This window comes from Thunnus albacares, chromosome 3, assembly GCF_914725855.1.
Source record: "Thunnus albacares chromosome 3, fThuAlb1.1, whole genome shotgun sequence".
NCBI classification, from domain to species: Eukaryota; Metazoa; Chordata; class Actinopteri; order Scombriformes; family Scombridae; genus Thunnus; species Thunnus albacares.
The window spans coordinates 13584169-13605651 of record NC_058108.1 but is presented as its reverse complement, the minus strand read 5'-3'; the positions used below and the strand labels follow the sequence as shown (position 1 = coordinate 13605651).

Below are 21483 nucleotides of genomic sequence, written 5' to 3'. Positions count from 1 at the left end.
TTGCAGAAAATCCCCAAAGACACTGAAGCATTACTCCACCTTTTCATCCCCAGCTCCATGCTGGTTATAAATAAACGCGAAAGATGGAGGGAGTGAGGGAGTTTTAGGTATAGATGACGAGAGTGGTTATCCAGGGACTTGTACAGTAGATGTGTGAGGGAGAGTTCCAGGCCGAGAGTAAATGTTACACCACCATATGCCTGTGTACAGTCCTCCCACTACTCTCCTCCTCTCTATTCCCCTCTCTCTATAAATAAGGATACACACTTGCCCACATACATATTGATATGATGAACTGTAACCTCACTAGTGCTGCAACAGTTAGTCACTACATTTGTTGTTGATTGACAGAAAATTAATCATCAAACAATTCAATAGAGTCGCGATGTTGGAGGAGCTGTTTTGGGCCCCCCAGGTTCTGGAGGTAAAAATCCCATTCGTTTTTCCCATACAAAATGTTACGTTACGTTACTCAGTTGAGTACTGAGCGCTGCTACAGCTTGGATTAACATGAAACTCTCCCGGGTTAAATCATCAGTAAAGATGAACAGCTGTGTTGGAAAATATCTGGTACTTTTGTAAAAAGTTGAAGATACAAGACTGTACATAAAAATTTTGGGAGCAAAAGTTAACTATGGCTCCAAGGTGCATTTCAGCAAGAAACAGCCAATCACCAAGTTTAAAATTCTGTCACATGCACCGCTAACAGCAGGCAGAAGCTAAATATTACGATGTTGAGAAAACAGTCTGCAGTGTGAATCAGTTCATTTTTAATTTCTGGGTCACTTTTGAGTGAATTCATCAAATCTGGTGCTGCGTTTTGTTTACAACTTCAGCGAGGAAGCGGTTTGAAGTAGTAAAAAAAAAAATTAATTCATGCTCTGATTGGCTTCTTCTCCATAGCAACGGCAGCCAGCGGTCATGAGTATTGTAGTATTCTTAGCCGTCCTCCAAAATTATGGCCAAAATGTGATTTCTCAAAAACAAAGTTGAAATAATTGGAACTGGTGGTCAGAATATAAACCTATAAGATCATTACATTATATTGGAAAATCCTGATTTTCTGGGTTCAGTAACATTGAGGAGATCGTTTAAAGAAATATTTGAAATGGGAATACAGAATGTGGAAAAACACTTCCAGAAACAGCGGCCCCTTCCACTTCACAGCTATATTTTAGGGATGCTTATGACGGTTTGCTTTTTCTCTGTTTTATGTCATTGTAAATTGAATATCTTTGGGTTTTACTGTTGGTCGGACAAATCAATCAATGTGAAGATGTTACTTTATGCTCTGGGAACTTGTGATGTCATTTTATAGACTCAATGATTAACCAATTAAAAAGTTACTAAACACACGCATTATTTTTGAGCTATTAACACATTCATACACACTGTATGTGAAAATGTACTATAAATATTGTCAGCAGTGCAGATAAACATATTAAAGGAAAAGGCTTGCGATAGTGTCTAATTGTTTGCAGTGGAGGTGTGCGGGGGAAAATGCTTTTTTAGCAACAGTGGATTTTTTTGTTGCATACCACAGTTGGCTACTGGGACAATTTTGCAGCAAGGCAGAGTGGCCATGTAATATCCAGCTCTACCTCTCTACAGTGTTAGAAAGCCAGCTGGGGAATGAAGACATGTCACCTGAAATCCCTTACTCCACTTTTGTTATTTTCAAATGTGTGTAAGAGGTGGGGATAGACTGAGTCTTTGCTACATTAGCCTTTTTTTTTTTTTTTTTTTTGATCATGAAAATCATCAAGAGTTTCAGACGGTTCTTGGCTTTGCAAAGAAAGCAGCTAGTATGATTCGCTTGTGCATCTGAACATGTTCAGTGGAGCATAAAGAAAAAGCAAAGGTGCTGCAGAACTCCAGCTCAGGGAAAACAAGCCAAAGTCATGCTACATCTTGATTCAGAGCCCTTCAGTGGCTCACAGTGGCTCTTTCCAAATTGCCTGGTAAATTAGACTGGCATGGGATGATGCAGGCGGGTAGTCAGCTCTAACAGGAGAATGAAGCAGACTGAGGCAGAATGTTCCCCAGCAAGCTGAAGCCTGATTGCTGATTGATACATTGACTGCCCCTGATTGTGCATAGTGAAGAAGTACGGGGAGACTGGGGTGATTGCAGAAAGGGAAACAATGGAAATCTCACTAGCCTTATGTGTGTCTTTGTGCATGTGTTTGTGTCTCACTCCATCTGGGTGTTAGTGTGTTTGTGTGTGTGTGTGTGTGTGTACTACAGCCAGCAGGGGTAGTTGGGGCCAGAGCACATTCAGCAGCTGTTAAGGGTTCATCCCAGTGACCTAACTTGCAACTGCACTAATTACCAGGCCAACCACATCATTTTCTCTCTTTCTTCCTCTCATATCCACAACCGAGTTTCCCTACATTCTGCTTTATCAGCACGACAAATATTATCGGCTGAGCTGTCAAGTTCAGGTAGCATCTTTCACTCTCTCCTTCCTTCCCTCCATCCCTCTCTTTCTCCCCCAACACACCAACACCATTCCCACCATACACCGGGGCACATGTATTTTTTTTCCCAATCCCCAAACATCATGCATAATGCACCACATCTCAGCCTGAGCTCTCTATGTAGTACATCAAACGTCATCGCTAATGGCAAGTGTACTGCAGAGCAGCAGCAGCAGCAGAGTGACTCCCTTCAGGTTAAGGCTAGCAGTCTATTATTTGTGCCCACCTCTCCTTTCTGCCACTTAAACACACTCTGCTTCAAGGATACACTCACTCCGTTGCTATGGCGTTTGCGTTACAGACGAATACAGTTGAGCGCACTTTATAGGCACCAAGGCAGGAGTGAGGGCTGATATTGATGAAACAGATCAAAGTGGACCGGTGTGTGCGCTCATTGTCTTGTTTTATCTGATCTTAAGACGTGTTTGTTGATTAACTTTATCCAAATCCTAAAAGTAGCTTTGTGATCTAATATTTCTGGAAGAAATTTTGAAAATAGTTTCCTATTCAAATAGACTTACTGAACCAGAAGCAGCAGCGTTACTGTCTTTGCTCTGTGTAGGACTATATCATGAATTTGTGAGTGCTAACTGGTCATCAACTACAGTATGCGTAGAGTAATTTCACCCTGACATGTTTCACCTGATGTAAGGTTTCTTTTGGCAGCTCTGAAAAGACAACTGTGCATTTTTTGTTTAACCTAAAAGTGCCCGGTTTGAACAGGGTGAGTGTGAGTCACTACTCAACTTTTGTGTAATTAAAAGAAACATTTTTGCAGTGACCTTTTGTGCTTTTGGATTGATTGTATAGTTGTATGTTGGTGGCCATATGTCCTTGTGTTAACAAATGGGTTCTGTGAGACATTCAGCATACTGTACTGTGGTTGTTGCTCCATGTATCACATGTGGCCAGCATAAGAATTAGCAATGGCTACATTTTTGGGAAAAAAAGAAAAAGCTGAATACTTAATTTAATTTTGAATGCTGAATGTTGGTGCTCACAGATTGAATACAAAGCCAATTTTCGCAGTGTTATCTGCATGACTTGTGTGTTTTTGCAGTGCGTGTTTATTCTTCCCAAACACCCACTGTACCGACTGTATTAGCTGTTGCCTGCTGACTGTGCTATGTTTGTGTAACAGCTCAGCCTCTGACTGATCTCAAAACGTAATTGGAACTAAAGTTGTATAGCCTTGGAGTGCAAAATGTTTACTCATGTTGACACATTTGTAATTTGTGTGAGTGTGGCTTCAGCTCAATTTGTGCCAGCCAGAGCAAATAAACATCTGCTCACATCCACTTGCATCTTCGCATCAACTTTATATGCAAACATGCCACCTCAAACATTTCCTTTGTATCTGGTATGAAAAGATATGACTGTCTGTGCTCTGATTTTCTGAGGATTTTGTGGTTTGAAACTGTTAACAGTGCCATGTATATTAAAGGCCCTGAAATATGGAGCCAGAACAGTGACAGTTATATTTTGGCACTGAAAATATAATTGGCATTGAAAACAAAACCTGACCTAAAAAAGGAAACATTGGTATTGAAACACTTGTATTAGAAAAAGTTGTATTGGCACTGAAACAAGTATTGGCACATGAAAAAAGCTCCACTGAAAAATAAAACACAGACATTAAAAAAATTACAATCTTACAATCTTATTGTCTTATTTTATTTTGATAGTTTTTGCATTATGATGATGTTTTTAGGTGTCAATCTTCATGTCGGTCTTTTTTCAGTCTTTTTTATGTTGTCAGTATTTTTTCATAGTCATAGGTTTTCAGTTTAAACATTCTGTTTTTCAGTTTCAACATTCTGTTTGCGTTTTGGCAAACAGAGTAGGGCCCTTGCTAGGCGTACATTACCCAGTATGCCTTGCGGTCTGACAAAGATTGGATTGGAGTCAGAAGTTGCCAGCCCTGGTACAGCTCTTTGGTGATTACTGAAAAACACATCACAATGCAAAAAAATATCAAAATAAAATAAGGTAATAAGATTGTAATTTTTTTAATGTCTGTGTTTTATTTTTCAGTGGAACTTTTTTCAGTACCGTTACTTGTTTCAGTGCCAATACAACTTTTTCCAATACAAGTGTTTCAATGCCAGTGTTTTTTCACTTCAGATTTTGTTTTTAATGCCAAATTTTATTTTCAATGCCAAAATATAACTGTCGCTGTTCTGGCTCCACAGTGAAAACCTTTTGATACATGAACATGATCATATATATATATATATGTATAGCAGGAGAACTCTGCTTAGAAGAGTGTGTGAGGTGTGTAAGAAAGGCTCCCCCCTGCCTAATGCTGTTTAACCTTCAGCCAGGACAGTGTAACTGCTGTGTCAACAGCACAAAACTGTGAATGGGCCACTCCACAGGGTCAGTGTGTGTAACTGTGTGAATGTGTGAAAGTTAAGAAAAAGTATCAGTCAACTATTCCTACATGATTGAAGGTTTAAAGAACAGTAAGAGTAAAGCTGTTGGAGTGTGTTGGTATGTGTGGAAGTGTGTGGGCCAAGTGTGAATATGTGTCAACGCAAGGGTCAGTCTGATGGTTAAAAAAAAATTAAATGAGAAATCTCTGTTCAACATATGGACATCATATAAAGTGAAAGTCATTCAGAGCCCACCCCCGACACATGGTGGCATATGGCGTGAAGCAGGGTGTAGCATGCATTAGTGAGGCGGGTGCTTTGTGTGTGTATGTGCATCCTTGTTGGCGTAAACCAGATGAGGCTATGGCAATGAGCGCATCTGCTGCCGTTTCTCCCATCTCGTCTCCATCACCGTGTCCACTTGATAAGACTCAGCTGCTGAGCTGTTTGTCTCACCTGCTCATGTAGAGCACCATATACATCAATATGGCTACACTCCTGCTGTCCAGTTTGCTGTGTTGCTGTAGGGTTTCCTGTTCAGTTGACTGTAGTTACTCTGATTATTAAAACTGTATTATGCTACTCTGGTTAGTGAAAACAGCAATACTCTAGATAGTTACATGGATACACTGCTTTCTGTATAACACTTCAGCCATATGTGAGGTCATCCTGTCTCCCTTTTATTCACAGTAACAGATGGCATTTATTTAAAGGATAACTCCTGTTTGTTACTGTTTGGATCATATTTTTGTTCTTTTGGCCAAGATTCATATTGGTAATAATAATATTTTACTCGGCAAGTTAATTGCTGACATCTGGGAACATGGAGACTAGGGATGTGCAGAGGGCCCAGTATTTGTATTTGTATCTGTATTTGGTGAGGCAGCAAAATTATTTGTATTTATATTCAAACAAAAGTGGAAAGAAGCTTAAAAATCCTGTTTTTGTTTTTATTACGCTTTTAATTTCAGAAAATTAAAGTGTTACAATAAGTGTTCATGAGTCTCCCAGATCATAGATGACTGTGCTGACTACTGAGCTAAAACTTGACTCATCGCCTCATTGCAGACAGACCTCTACCTATTTATACACCCATAACACAGAGACAGCACACCGTGTAACGTTTAGAGAAGAACTTCAAAGGCGATTGTTGCTTTGCACTTTAGATTTATTGCCTATTTTTTACAACCTAATTTTGTGGAAAGGCGAACAACAGGTTATGGAGAGTCCGTTGGGAGCACTTCGCTTGTATCAGTAGCTCAGCTTTATTTCCGGGGAACACTCCCAACTCAGGGAGTGATGTCCAAATTAGGAAATGTGCGTCATGTAGCAGGTGGATGTGACTCCCCCCGTTGAGACCTGCTGATAGACATAATAATGGAGCAGAGGAGAGAAACTGAGATAGTGATGTAACCGACCTGCGCGCTGGTATTTGACTTTTTTTTTTCTTCCTGAAAACAAATAATTTTCAAAATATTTGTATGAAACAAATATTTCAGCACTATTTGTGCTTTGATGAATAATGTATTTGTATTCAGGCAAACCTTTAATGGAGTCATGGCTTAAGGGGACATAACATGCTTTTTGGTGATTTTCTGTTATTTATATACTGTATAATCAAAGTTACAAAACTTGAGGGGGACTTATATAAAAATACTCCCTGAAAGTCAAAAGCTAGGGCTTTGTCCTGCCCCAAATGCTTCGTAATTTTACCTCTACTTCCTCCTTGTGATGACATCAGATAATAATAATAATCAGAAGAAGAAGAACAACAACAATAAGAAGAAGAAGAAGAAGAAGAAGAATGATAATTTTATTTGTACAGTACTTTTCAAGCAGTAAGCACAAAGGTCCAAGGTGAGGAAATTCAAAACATAAGCAACATTAGGGACTTACAAGAGGTAAATAATGAAAACATATGCATGTACATACAGACATACATACATACACATATACACATACATATATACACATATGCATATACATACACACATGCATAAAAGATAAAAACTCTCAAGGAAAAAACCAACAGCTCATGACCACAGAAGTGTAGTCTTTCAGCTGTTAGAAAAAGCCATTCTGTAAAAGCTTTAAGACAAGATTTAAAATCAGCAACAGAGTCAGGTGACCTGATGCTCAATGGAAGACTGTTCAAGAGCTGAGGAACCAGTACTGCACAGGCTTGATCACCCTTTGTTTTCAACCTGGACTCTGGAATAGGTAGAAGACCCAGACTGGCAGGCCTGAGGGGCCTATTTGGACAGAAAGGTGTGAGGAGCTCAGTTATATACTCAAGCACCAGATCATTCAGAGCCTTGTATGTGATTAAAAGCATATTCTAAAAGAGTCCGGAAGCCAGTGCAGTGAAGCCAAGATTGGTGTGATGGGTGAGAATAGTTTTGTTTTGGTCAATAGTCTAGCTGCTGAATTTTGAACAATTTGGAGCTGCTTCATAGCTTGATTGTACAGGGAGGTAAACAACAGTAATCGAGGCAGGAGGATATAAGCGCATGTATAATTTTCTCTGTGTTACTGAAGGACAGAACTGATCTAATTTTGGAAATATTCCTCAGCTGATGAAAACACAACTGGACTACTTTCTTTACATGTTGCTCCAGGCTCAAGTTACTATCCAGGATAACACCCAGATTTTTTGTAGCTGACTTTATGCTGGGAGTGAGGGGTCAAGGAGTGGCTATATTTGTTTTCAGATCTGTTCACTGCCAGTGATGCGAACTTCTGTATTTGGGACATCCAGCTTTTCATGTCATATAGACAGCTATGTGGTGAAGTACATTTACAGGTGTCAGAAGGTTTAAATGACGGGTACAGCTGTATATCATCTATATAGCTATGGAAGATGTTGTGATGACAGATTATCTGTGCCAAGGGTAACATGTGCAGGGTAAACAGAACAGGTCCCAAGATTGATCCTTGTGGTATTCCATGTTTAGTCTGAGCAGTTCGTGAGGTAATTTAAAAATTCCTGTTGGCTAAATATGAGGAAATCCAGTCTAGAGCAATTCCAGTAATACCCACCCACTGTTTTAGTCTGTCTGTAAGGACAGAATGATCGATGGTATCAAATGTTGCACTGATGTCAAGCAATAACACGGGACATGCCCCAAAGTCTGCAGCTATGAGTAAATCATTTGTGACTCTAAGGAGAGCAGTTTCTGTGCTATGTAGCTTGCAGAACCCAGATTTAAACTTCTCAAAGATATTGTTGTTATTAAGTGCCTGTCGTAGTTGGTCCAATACTACCTTTTCTAGGATTCAGAGCTGGGACGCAGCATCCAGAAGCTAACCAATCAGAAAAGAGTGGGCTCCTCAGGAGGGGGGCCTTAAAGAAACAGGAGCTAAAACGGCCTGTTTCAGACAGAGGCTGAGCTGAGCGGCTGCATATAGGGCCAGTATAAGATGAATAAGGAGCTTTTTTATTGTAATCATACAAAGATATTCCAGTATAGCCCCAGAATGTGATGTAAATTTATTCTGGAAATGTGCATGTTATGTCCCCTTTAAGTGAGGTCAGATGGGGCAAGAAACACAAGCAGTCAGATGATCAGACAGGTTTTAATCAAACTCTCAGGTTGACCAAACTTATTTGGATAAGACAAAAAGGCAAATGGTAAAATTATTACCCAAACTATCCTTTGGAAACATCCATCACAGTTTGAAGACCAACTTTCTGGTTCAACCTTTTATATTGTGCTTGCTTTAATTTAGTGTGCTCAAGTTTTCCTGTTGTATGTGGGGTTATTATTGATATTTCGGGGGTGCTCACTTTAGTTTTAGGTTCAAATAAAGTAGTTAAGGTAATCTGGCTAAACTACTGACATGTTTACAGCTTGTCTGTGTTGGGACTACATGTGGACCACAGTTTACCACATGTTTCAAGACTCCAAGAAACCTGAGCCCTGGGGGTTCGCACCCAAAGTGTGAAGCTCCACCCATGGATCCAGGTTATCAAAACTAGAGATTCCCCTCTTATCTTTCTCTTTTCTCCACGAGCTGCAGCAGGAGCAGCTCCTTGCTCGCTTTCTCCTTCAGCTGCAGGAGCAGCTGCTTGCTCTTTCACACCTCCAGCAGCTGCTGGAGCAGCTCTCTGCTCTCTTGCATGGCCTGCTCACAGCAGACACACACAGTCTTCTTTATGGCAGAAGACACGAGAGCCTGCCTAAGACTCAGAAACTAAGTGCCAGCTTTGCCAACTTTGTGCCAGCAGCTAAAACACAAGTCTGCTGGCCAGTTTAACAAGTACAGGAGCCGCGAAATGGAGTTAGCTTGCCGCTAACTCTACACAAAGGAGTGACCTAGGCCCTCTGCACGACTGAAGTGCTGTCTCCCCAGCAACGCCTGCATCTTTCAGCTTCAGAGCCAAAGCCTTCTAAGCCTGACTCACCCATGGATTCACCATCTGCAAAGCAGAACGCCACAAAGCATCTCTTCCTTCATGGACTGGTAACAACAGGGCATAGCCTAGCAACACAGTGAAGCATAGTACGGCTAAGCAAACAATGTACTGTACGTGTATTGATTTGGTTAAGGTTGCTTATAGTCAGGTTACTGCATAGCCACACCGCTAGGTTAATGTTAGCATGTTTAACACATGTTACATCCAGTAACTAGGCCTTGGATGCAACTAACCTCATTTTAACCTGGCACCTTTAGCATACACCAATTGGCCTTGAATAGAGAACCACACAGTTAAGAGGTTAAAACTTAGTTTGGCAAATTTTGGTTCAGGCAGCACATGTGGTTCAAGACACCGCATGGTCTGGCCTTTTATCTCTGTAGTTCCCTTTATCAGCCAAATTGTCGGCATGCCATGTGCTCAGTCACCAGGTGACTGCAGCCATCTTGCTAATGTCTTCCCTACACACACACACACACACACACACACACACACACACACATACACACTCACACTTGTATAAAGGTACACTTAGCTAGATTAGTATTGTGTGTTGCTTTTACCCTTTTGTTAAATAAATGCTTTTGGATATACCTGTTGTCTGTTTTAATGTTGCACAAGAATGAGTTTTGCCAACCCCTGCTCTGTAAAGAACTCCAAATCCTTTAACCATAACTAATTACTGATATGGTGATTTTGTTTATAGTTATTAAATTAATTATTAATCAAAGTCCCAAATTCATAGATTAGTACGATTGTCTATCTTTTTCCCTGAGTCCAGGATGGTGCCCTGTTATTATTTATTCTTATTAATAATTTTATTGATTTTAATAATTAACGATTATCTTTGATAATCGTTAATTATTGCTGATAGCCAAACTCGTAGCCACGGCCCAACATCTGCTTGCATTTTTTGCCCCTTGGACTTTGTTGTAGACACATCTTCTGTCAATGTGTTATCAGTATCCGCAATACCTTTAACATTAGAAACAATCACCAAAACTATAAAAGAAAAGGCTATAATTAACCTGAATTATACTTTGTGTAGACTTCTGTATATTTTTAACATGTCCACATACCTGGGTACCTTAGTGAGCATGTGATTTAGATTTAGAAAGAGCTAGGTGCTGTGAAGTGGAACCTTTCAGTGTTGATGTGTATAAAACCCCTTGTTTACATGAAGGTTCAGTGGGTTTCTTGTGGGAGTGTGTTGTTATGCATCACAGCTGCACGTGTACTTACCTCTCATGGGAAATTGGACGTCATGCTTCTTGGAACAGTAATTAGCAGTGTGGGTTTTATCTGCAGGCTCTTTGAAGACTTCATGAGTCAGTTCAGCATTCTGCTAATTTAGGTAGTTTCTTTTCAGTTTTGCCTTTCACTCTTACAAGGCATCACTATATCCACATTTACTCTGTTATTTCTAGTGATTTTTATTGCATTGTTGTCAGCAGTGTTGTCTTTTTTCATCTCCATATATAGCTCTAAAACCTGTCATGAGAGCTTCTTGTTCTTTCTCTTCACACACTAGCCTGACATTTTGGCTGGATTGAGTTTGAGCTAGCTAACAGTAAATATTAAACATATCCAGCTGTCGCTGTGAGATGGCCGTCTGCTCTGATGCTGCTTTTTACCCTCCGTGGCTTTTTACAGGCAGCTCTGCATTGTGTTAGGTTTCAGAATCTGAATCAGAAATACTTTATTGATCCCTAAGGGTCATGTTACAGTTTCTCACATTCTAGAGTAGAAGTATATATAAGCATAGAGAAATTATAAGAAAAATAGAAAATAAGAAATACATAAAAATATCTGCATCATACTACAATATATATCAACAGTGTAAAAATAATGCTGAGAAATGGGATCTATAAATGTGTTAAAATGCAAGAATAGTATAAATAAGAAATATCAGTTGAAATATACAGTATATATGCATTATTAATGCAGTATAGATATACACCAGAGTATTGCAGAGACTTTAAGAAGTTAAAGCATAACATAGTGCAGAGGAGGACTACAGCCACTCAAACACAGTGAGATACTGTAGATGCAATGAGGTCAACAGAGTACATAAAGGGAGAAGAGTGGGAGAAAACAGTGGGAAAGTAGTTTACTACTCTGCTTTTATTTTTTCTCTGCATCATGTTGTGAAGGAGTGAGACTGAAATAATAAGTGTAGGTGGAATGTTAAACTACTCTACTAAATTGTTTCACTCATTCATTCTTTCACTTACTCACCCACTCATGGTTGGCCTACCTGCCTTTCTAGTGACCCCGAATGAGGTAGTAGGCATCCTACACTCTGTAAGACACATACCATGTAACTGCAAGGTTCCCAATTTGTTTTTTAGGAGAGATCCTTACATATCATCACACCCTCTATCTATCTCTGTGTTTCCTGTAACTCAATACAAAAATAAATAAAAGCAGAAAACCCAACTTCCTATGATGCCACCCAAGTTCTGAGAATCACTACCATATCTTGTTGATGTGCTACTTAGATTTCCACTACATCATAGATGTAATCTATTACGTAATTCTCTTCTAAACCCACAGGATGCTGTTTGTTAGCATTTGAGTCACGGTTGTCTCATTAGTAGTAGCCATGCCAAGCAGTTAATTGTAAGAAAAAAGTTACATTTTCAACTGATCAGTTAATTTGCTTAAATTATTATTTATTTCATTATTTACTTATCTTTTGATGTTTTGTCATTAAAAGGAACTTGATATTATACATACATACGTGTATATATACATCTGTATATACACGTATGTATGTATAATATCATATATATATATATATATATATACACACACACACACATATACACACATACACATATATATATATATATATACATATATACATATTTGTGTGTGTGTGTGTCAGAATGAAGTTTATTGCTTTATTAAGTAGGTTTGCACATACAAGGACCCTAACCCTAACAGTCAAAGATATACACACAATTAAGTAATCGTAGATAATACAAAAAGAAAAGAATGAAAAAAAGAAGGCCTGCCACAGGTTTAAAATTTAGATATTAAATAGAAGAGAATGAGATAAAATGTACAAAAATATTGACCAGGAGTGTGCAATTAATAATAATAAAAATAAACTTCTACTACTACTACTACTACTACTAATAATAATAATAATAATAATGCAAGTTGCGTATATGTAACGCACCATTTTAGATCAAAGATCATAGATGTGCAAATATGAAATTATGGGGTGTTAATGTTAATATAACGTGTAATATCCATGGTGGGGGTAGAGTCCATGTGAAACTGAAAACACACCACTGCCACAGCGCCACGGCACATCATATGACACACATCAGGTGCCGCCCCTATCACAAATAGGAAGCATCGCGCTGTAGTGCGTCAATATAGTAGTTACCCGGATGTAACTCCAGTTCTGTGAGTACAGTGCAGGACAATGAGTGGGTGAGTGGCCTATTGTAGTTGTCTATTTTTGATCAATAAGAAACTATTATTGTGACGCCACCATGATGTTCACATTTGTGGTTCTGGTTACTTTATTTGTACCCAGGTAGATTTGGTTTGCAGAAGGAGAAGACAGGTATCCATCTTGACACATTTTACAAACAGCACTGACAATAGACAAACATGATAAAATGCTCAAGGCTCCAATAATCAGATAATTTTTCTTAAAAAAGATGAAAATAACAATAAAAAACACAAAAATACATAACCACTAGAATAAATAAGGTAAAATACAAGGTCAAAAGAAATAAATAAATGTCGCTTCTATAGCATCCGTGCAATGTCGCTACGTCTTGTTCATTTGAGTGATGGCTGCTGGAACAAAGCTATTTTTATACTGCTTTGTTCTACACCTTGGGACTATAAACCTCCATCCAGAGGGAAGAAGCTGGAGTTCACTGTGCAAAGGGTGGGAGTCGTCATTTAAAATCGAGCTGGTTATCCACTGTAACTGTCTGACGTATAGGGACGCTAGGTTAAGCTGTGACTCTCCAATCAGCCTTCTAGACCATTTAACAATTTGATTCAGAGAGTTTCTGTTCTTTAAATATAGGTTTCCAAACCATGACACCAATTCAATAAAAGGGAATAATAGAATAGAATTAAAGCATCATGCTTTTGTCAATATGGAAATAGGACAGTCTAGCACATAATCTAGCATGCTTAGACTTTTTTTCTTGGTTTTTCATCATTTTGCTATAAAAGCTTGTGTATTTTTCATAATTATGTGATGACAACACTTCACCAACTGTCCAAAACCAATACATACTCAATTGACTGTGTTGTGAAAGCAGTGATCCTCAAATTTGAGAAGCTGCGCCAAAAAAATTGGCATTTTTGCTTGATTTTAAGGCATTATTGATTATCAAAAATATTGAATAGTTTTCTGTTGATTAACTTATAGATGTATTGACTGTGACTGAAGTGTTTAAGCGCTACACAGAACAACATTAAATTAGAAGGATTGGCAGCTAGCAGAATGTTGTGATGCCTGGAACTACTTCCAATTCAAGATTAACTACTTACCATTTTTGAAACAATGACTCTCAAATGACTTTCAGACAAAAACAGTCAAAATCAGGCTCATTTCTGGCTGGCGACCATCAAATTTACCAGCTGTTACTAGTAGATATGTGGTTAGATAGCTAATAAGCTAATGTTAACTCTGTGAATTGCTAATGTTGTCGCCAACTGACTCATTTTGAAACATGAACTCTTTAAAAGAGTCTAACATACAGTATGCACGTGATGGCTATATATTCATGATATGCTAAAAGACTGATGCTAAACACAGACGCTACTTGGCTTTGGAAGTAACAGTAGGTTATATGTAGGTCATAAGCTAGTTAGTCAGGTGGCTTATGTCTGCAACTTTTGTTATCAGGAGACTGGACTTCTGTAAGCTGCAAGTTTTCAGTTTTCTCTTCAAAAAGATGTCAAGACCGTTTAAGTTTAATGGTCAATAAAATATTTTTGATTCCAATGTTGCCATTAGTTGCAGCACATGCATAATTGAATCATTAGCATTAGCCTAACTCTCTCTCTGGTGCCTGGCTGGCCTTTCCCAGGGAACAGGCACAGCAATATGTAATATGTTTGTAATATGTTTGCAGTGACCTGTGAATGGGCTCCTGATTTGTGTGGGAGGAGATGATGACAGAGGTGACTTGATGCTTGAGGGGCGAGAGGCAAAGGTTTCTCAACACTATCCAGCAGCCAAGCGCCTGTCACTGGTCTTGGCAATCAAGGAGGGACTGTGGGGCTGAGAGAGGGGAGGAAGTCAAGAAGCCATGGAAAGGGGGTAGAATAACTCAGGCCACCTTTTAAATCCAAAGCCCCTCTTTTTCACCTCTTTCTGTTTTCCTTCACACTCCTTGCTTCTGCCAACTTTCCACTTTTCTCTGAATCCTGCTCTCACAGTTGCTCTCTCTCTTGCTCAATTGTACTCACATTCCCATGCAGGAAAAGTGGAGTTTGCAAATTGCGGTTAAACTCTCACCACCCTTTCTCTCTCCTTTGCTCTCCATCCCACTTGCCATACCCTAAATATCCCTTGCTCTATTTTTATAATGCTCGCTCTCCTCTTTGCCCTCGCTTTGTCCTCCTAGCGCTCACTTTTTCCATGTCCCTATTCTCTTGTCGCTCTCTGAGGAAGCAACGCTCATACACAGTCCTTGGCAGGGCACAGTTAGACTGTCACACACACTTGGGCAAGGTACTCTCTGGGCAAGGCTCCTTGTCAGTACACGAGTACAATGGGTTTCTGTGCTCATAGGGTTGACCTCTCCGCTGGGCATTGAAAATATGTCCTCTAAACCACACAGTACCGACACCCGCAAACTCACCTACTTGATTTGAACATTTCTAACTCTGCTGAATGTCTCTGTCTCTTCCAGCTCTGCACGAGTTCCCTACAGACCTGTTCACACACAAAGAGAGAACAGAAGGAGCTTTGGCCCTGCATGTCCTGTGTGTAAGTTTACCTTCACCTACATACAACTGTGCATCCATGTGCATTTGTCACCTTGCAAGTGCACAAGTGATATTTTACTTGTTTTTCTTAACATTTTAAAGGACAAGTCTGGTGATATTCTTTTTTTTTTTTTTGTTAACAAATCCCATGAAAACACCACAACCAACAATTAGTTGATGTTACAATTATTGTCTGGGCATCCAAAGCCTGATATAGCATATTCCTCTGTGTGACAGAGCTCCATTGTTGTCCAAAAACAAATTTGGGCAAATTTGAATTGAATTTTGAGAAAATCTGCAAAAGAAATTGTTTTTTTCCATCCACTACTATTATGCGAATATAGATAAATAGATAGGTTCAGCGAGATGAACAGCTCTTGGCACCAATTCGAAAAGAGGGGACAACAAGATGGATTAAAAGAGCTTGAGTTGAACCTCATATGGTGGAAAACAATGTAGAAAACATGATGTTTTCATTTGAGGAATGTCACTTCATCAGTCAAACAGGTCTGATCTTTTTGTTTGCTGATGATTTTGGTCTATTCAAAATGGAAGCTTGAGGTCACATGCTTCATGTGCATCATGATTTATTTGCTAAGTCTGTTTCCAGTGCACTTTGTCATATTTTGCTTTTATCAATACACCAACTTTTCCATCTCAGACAAGCAGGGTTTTTTTTAATAAAATTTCTGGATGGAAACAAACTTTAATGAGCCATGCTGTTTCACTGGGTGACATGTTCCTTCATTAACATGAACATTCACACTGTAGTTTATTTTGAGCCATCTGACATACACCATCTTGCTGGTGTAAATACGCAATTGTATTAATCCACAGCTGAAAATAGTCCCCAACAAATGCACTCTTTACTCCTGTTTGAGTAACTTTTAGCTAAAAACCACAGCGCCCGGTTGTTGTAGGAAATAACTGAGCTTTCTTAAAAATAAAACCATATAATTGTCAGCCATTTGTAAAGATATATATCTTTAGTGGAAAACAATGGGCTTGAGGCTCAGTGTAGAGAAATCGGACAGAATTAAGAGACTAAAGCGTTTTTTTTTTTTTAATGGGATAAGTTGAAAATGCTCCAAAAAAACCCCCCAAAAAACTTTTACAGCAACATCAAAATCCAAACCTGTCCAACAATATATATCAGCGACACAATCATTCGTGTTTAGTTTTTATTAAATAGCGGGAATTACTGGCAGGCTACACAATCATATCAAATACAATATAATAAAAGGCATTACATAACAATTACATTCAATTCAACTCATGACCATTCGGGACAGAAAAGTTGTCCATAATATAGTGAAGGAATGAGTCCAGTAGATAGAGTATCATGGGCAGCTGTAATACTTTTACAGAAGTCATCACTCAGAAACATTTACTACAGAGCTTGTTCCTCTATGTATGACAACAGTTAACATATTTTGCAGCTAATACTATACACTGACTTTTATCCACACATAGATAGGGCAGTTTCTGAGGATCAGAGATACATATTATTTATTTTTTCAAAGAAAACCTCTCTCAAATCCTGATATTTCTCACAGTATAGTAGGAAGTGAGATTCTGTGTCAACCTCTCTTTGACAAAGTGAGCACAGCCTGGCCTCCCTAGGTAGCCTGTTCTGCCTTTGATGGCCTGTTTCTATGGCATTTTCCTTAGTTTTCTGTCAGTCACAGTGGTCAGGTACTCTGCTGCCAAGTACTCGCTGTTTAGGGTCAAATAGAATTCTAATTTACTTTGTGATTTGGTGGTTTCATTCCAATATTTGATATAATTTTCTTTTTGTTTTGAGATGATTTGGTTGGGCCAGATTGTTTGGAGTCTGTCCTGAAGCTCTGATGTGTGTGGGCAGAGCTTCAGGATTTCTCTCTCTCTCTGGTTGAGCAGGAGACAGCCTCTCCTCTCCTCTCCTCTCCTCTCCTCTCCTCTCCTCTCCTCTCCTCTCCTCTCCTCTCCTCTCCTCTCCTCTCCTCACCTCTCCTGTCTTTTTCCGCTGTATCTCATTGGTTCAGCACATGCGTGACCAGCCACACTGGCCTCTCCGGCATGGCCCAGCAGGGGTCAATATGTGAGGTCAAGGCTATGATGAAGCCCCTCGTCCGTCACTCTAACATGACTGGCACAAAGCAGGCAGAATGTTCCAGTACATGATGACCCAAGTTGTGTTGTGCTGTTGCTGATAGTCTCTGGATGGATGACTGTAGTGGAAGCTCATGCCAGCAGAGCAGCAGCATCTCCAGTGAACTTTGCTGTGCATAAACAGGGCACTGAGAACCACCGAGTGGACCATTATGCTACTACATGTCTGACATTACAGGCAATGTCACTACTTACAGTGCACCCACCCTCTGAGTTGGCCTCTTCCTGCTGCAGAAGGGCAAATGAAAGTAACCTTTTCCAGAATGCTTGAGCATTTATAAACAGCAAAAAAAGTATAGTAGATTATCACCAGCTATTTGCTTGTGCTATCTAACCTTTAAAATAATGTACTGTATGTCATTTCATAGCAGGTGCTACTGTACTTTGCTTTGTGGAGAGAACAGCGTGCTGTGTATTTTTAGGAAGGACAATGAGGACTAATACCTGCAGAATACACTGTACAGTTCTAACTCTGTACAACTTTTTCATTTTTGTAAAAATTCAGACACAAAAGTGGCCAAACTTGCCCACTGCCTCTGCATGTGTTCGAACTATGACATGCAATACATCCACTGAAGTTTCCCCAAACTGGTGTGGAAAAGCATACGCTAGAAGTGAACCACGGAAAATGATAAATGAGATGAATGTGACATTAGCATAACATGCTGTATGTAAAGCTAATTTACTGTATTTGTCAAGTGCCTTTAAGCAAGGCATTACACTAGGGCCGCAACTAACGTCTGTTTAAATTAATTATCTGCTGAGCTTCAAAGTTCATTCTTCACCATGGTAACAGTAAATAATCTTAAATCTAAAGTCCACTGACTAGCTTTTTCCACCGCTTATGATCTTATCAATGAATGAAGACCATTCTGATTGCTGATGAAGACCGTGCAATGCAGGAGAAATATCCAGAAAAGTCCATAAAATTTATTTTAAATGTCCCTCGCTATTTCTACCTGCTTGATTTGTCCACCCAACAATCGAAAACACAAAGATATTAAAATTTATAATGATATAAAAAAGATCCTCACTTTTGAAAAGCCAGCAACAGAGATTGTTTGACATTTTTGCTCCATAAGTTACTATTAATAACTGATATGTTCTAAAAGTGGTCGTCAATTAATTTTCTTTCAAGTCACTAATCAATTATTTGACTAATAGTCTCAGCGCTGCACTAACTCCCCCAACTCCATCAGTGACCCAATGCACATTTACTTTGAGTCACTCAAAAGCTTTGCAACTTGACTTTGACTCTAACATCAATAACTTGTAACTCGTTTACATGGACTCTCACCTTTTGACTGAAAATGACTTGATATCCTCCCCAAAGTCTAAAGATTGAAAATATGGACATAAAACATGCAAAGTATTGGCTCAGAAATGATGAAATTATTGAAAGTCTATCTGAAAGTAATAAATACAGATTGTAAGAAGCAATCAATATGTCTGTAAATTTAAAATAATGATTGTTGCTATTTGAAAACCTGACTTGGGACTGTTTTTAAGACTTTGTAGCCAAGACGTGTGACTTGCAAAACAATGACTTTGTCCCACTTCTGCCTACTACCAGAATACACAGTTGTGTAAATGTGCTAGAAGCCTTCTGTCAACCTGCAGCTGCTCCACTTCACTGTTAATCAGTACTTGTGAATGCTTATTTTCTCTGCTATTAAAAAATAAATAAAAGGCCTTCTGAAGTCAAAATATGAAACAACTTAAATTCTGCAAATGATTTTCAAAAATTAAGGAATTACAAAGCAGATGTCATGTCACCATATGGCTTATGTGGTATGAATTATGCAGCATTTGTAGCAACATATGGTCTGGGGTCATGGATGTTGATTTAAACACTGGATTACACCCTGCACTCTTTGTCTTTGTATTATCCTGTGATGCAGCCACAAGTGAGGCTGCTGTGAACTGATTTCAGTATCAGTTGAAGATTGTTATCGATCATCAGTGTTTGTTTCTGGTATTTGATTTGGCTGGAAGACAGAACACTGTGAAGTTCTCTGTGTTCAAGCTTCATTTCTGAATTTTAATATCACAGTGTTTTACTTCCAACAGCTGTTCTCTTGACATCTGTATTGCTGACCCCCCTCAAATTCTGCAGGGCTTATTAATGCTGGCGTCATCGCTTCTAAGAAAAGATTTGCTGTCAAAAACACGAGATTTCAAGACTTCATGTTGCACACACACACACACATAAAACCTATGTGCAAATTGAAACAAATGTATATTCAGCATACATTTGCTCACTGGCTGATACCCACACACATGCTCACACGCAGTGAGGCTTGTTGTTTTCCCTCCATCTCAACCCTCAATCAAGATTAAACCCTGTTATTAGGATTACATGTGACCTTTGACCTTTTCTTGCCCCGAATCAACAAATCTCCGCCTCAGTCACTGCTTGCCTTGAGCTTATGGCACTCTTCTTCTTCACACATACACACACACACACACACACACACACACACAGTCACTGTGCTGGCTCAGTCGCAGCTCTCAGGCAGGCGTCGGGTAGTTGAGCTCACTATCACCTACTTTCAGAAAAGGAAATAGAAGAACTCCAGTTCCAAGCACAAAAGGAAAAAAAGAATAGTCACTTTCCACATTATTTCTGCTGTTAAATTTCAACCCTGAAAGTCTTTGAAAGGCTTCATTATTACAACAAGTCAGTGAAATTTATTCATACCTTTCCTTTGTTCACACATTTCCAGTCAGTCTGTCGTGACCACCTGACATTTACTCTCTTGATCATTGCGATGTGTCTTTCATTTCCACCCTGGTTTTATTTCTAGCTGTGGTGTGTGTTGTGTGTATTATGTGATACCAAGAGAGGGTAACATTAAAAAGCACTTCATAGACTACTTGTAGTTATAATGAATCCTACCATGATAAGACCATTAAAGGATAGGTTCACAATTTTTCAAATCTGTCCTAAAATAATAATCAGGAGCCCAAATGAACACTGACACATGTTTTTCTTGCTGTAATCATTCCTCCTGTTCATACTAAGTATACAGAGATCCCTTCATAATGCACGTACAATGTACTAATTTAAGTGTAGTTTTTTAAATTATTTAATTTAAAAGTTTATTTGAAGCTAATATGAGGCTTTAACTGTCCAAATTATGAAAAAAGTTCCAGTCTTTTGAGTGCCAAATTCCGTCTTTTTGCTACAATCCTTCCTCTGCAGCTGTATAGGAAAACACTGTCTGTACAATGTACACAATGAGGGAATTTTTACTGAAAAGACTGAAACTGTGCAAGATATCCACTTCATTTGACTAACTCAGATAGTTGAAGCCTCATATTATCTTCAGATAAAATTTTTTAAATACATTTTGCTCAAAATGAGGACTTCAAGATGATGTTCTAATGGTCAGTATGAACAGGAGGAATGATTACAGTGTTCATATGAGCACCTGACTGCTGTTTTAAGACATTATTATTGACTCAACAGATACTGCTCTTTAGCTTGGAGCCAGTTGTGTCATTCAAGGTCAGAGATTATGTCACTTTCTGTTTTGACAGTTATTTTCAGTAGGGATCAGGCAAAGGTCATATAAATACTGTAATGCTTTTTTAATGTCAGTATGCTTTAAAAGTGAAAACTAACTTCCTTATTTAAAAATGTAAATAGTGCAGTCCCTTAGTTATGTTGTTCGTGAATTTTTAATATTTATCCATTAATGCACTGCACCACATTTGCACAGGAATCTTTAGCCTTCAATTACCACACTTACTCTTTCATTTTTCATGGTAATTTACATATAAATTTAATGTAGCAGTGAGATTTGAGAAGTATTCTTTATTTTTATTCATGTTAAATGCAACAGTTACGAGGAACAACAGAGATATCTGACAGAAAAAAATATAAATGATGGTAAATCATTGGTTCCTGCCGAAAAATGTAAATAGCTGTTTTGATTTTTGACAGTTCAAGATACAGCCTGAGCAGACAGTATCGTGTCTTGGACTTTTCACCCCATCATCTCATATGCTTAAATCACATCAGGCAACATGGTTGCACTTCACTGGTCCCTGTAATATTTATCACTCTCTCTCTTCA

At 38.8% G+C, this 21483-nt stretch overlaps 1 protein-coding gene across 2 annotated transcripts in view; it reads left to right on the top strand.

The window, feature by feature from the left end:
* The window catches only part of LOC122979243 (sodium/potassium/calcium exchanger 3-like), a 69725-nt gene that overhangs the window by 23868 nt on the left and 24374 nt on the right, over positions 1-21483 (top strand). For both annotated transcript variants that reach the window (XR_006402825.1, XM_044346550.1), the window contains exon 3: positions 15176-15252. Coding sequence is in view for 1 of the 2 variants with exons in the window: in XM_044346550.1 (XP_044202485.1) it covers positions 15176-15252 (77 nt within the window). In the remaining variant the exon portion in view is untranslated. The remainder of the gene's footprint in view (positions 1-15175; positions 15253-21483) is intronic.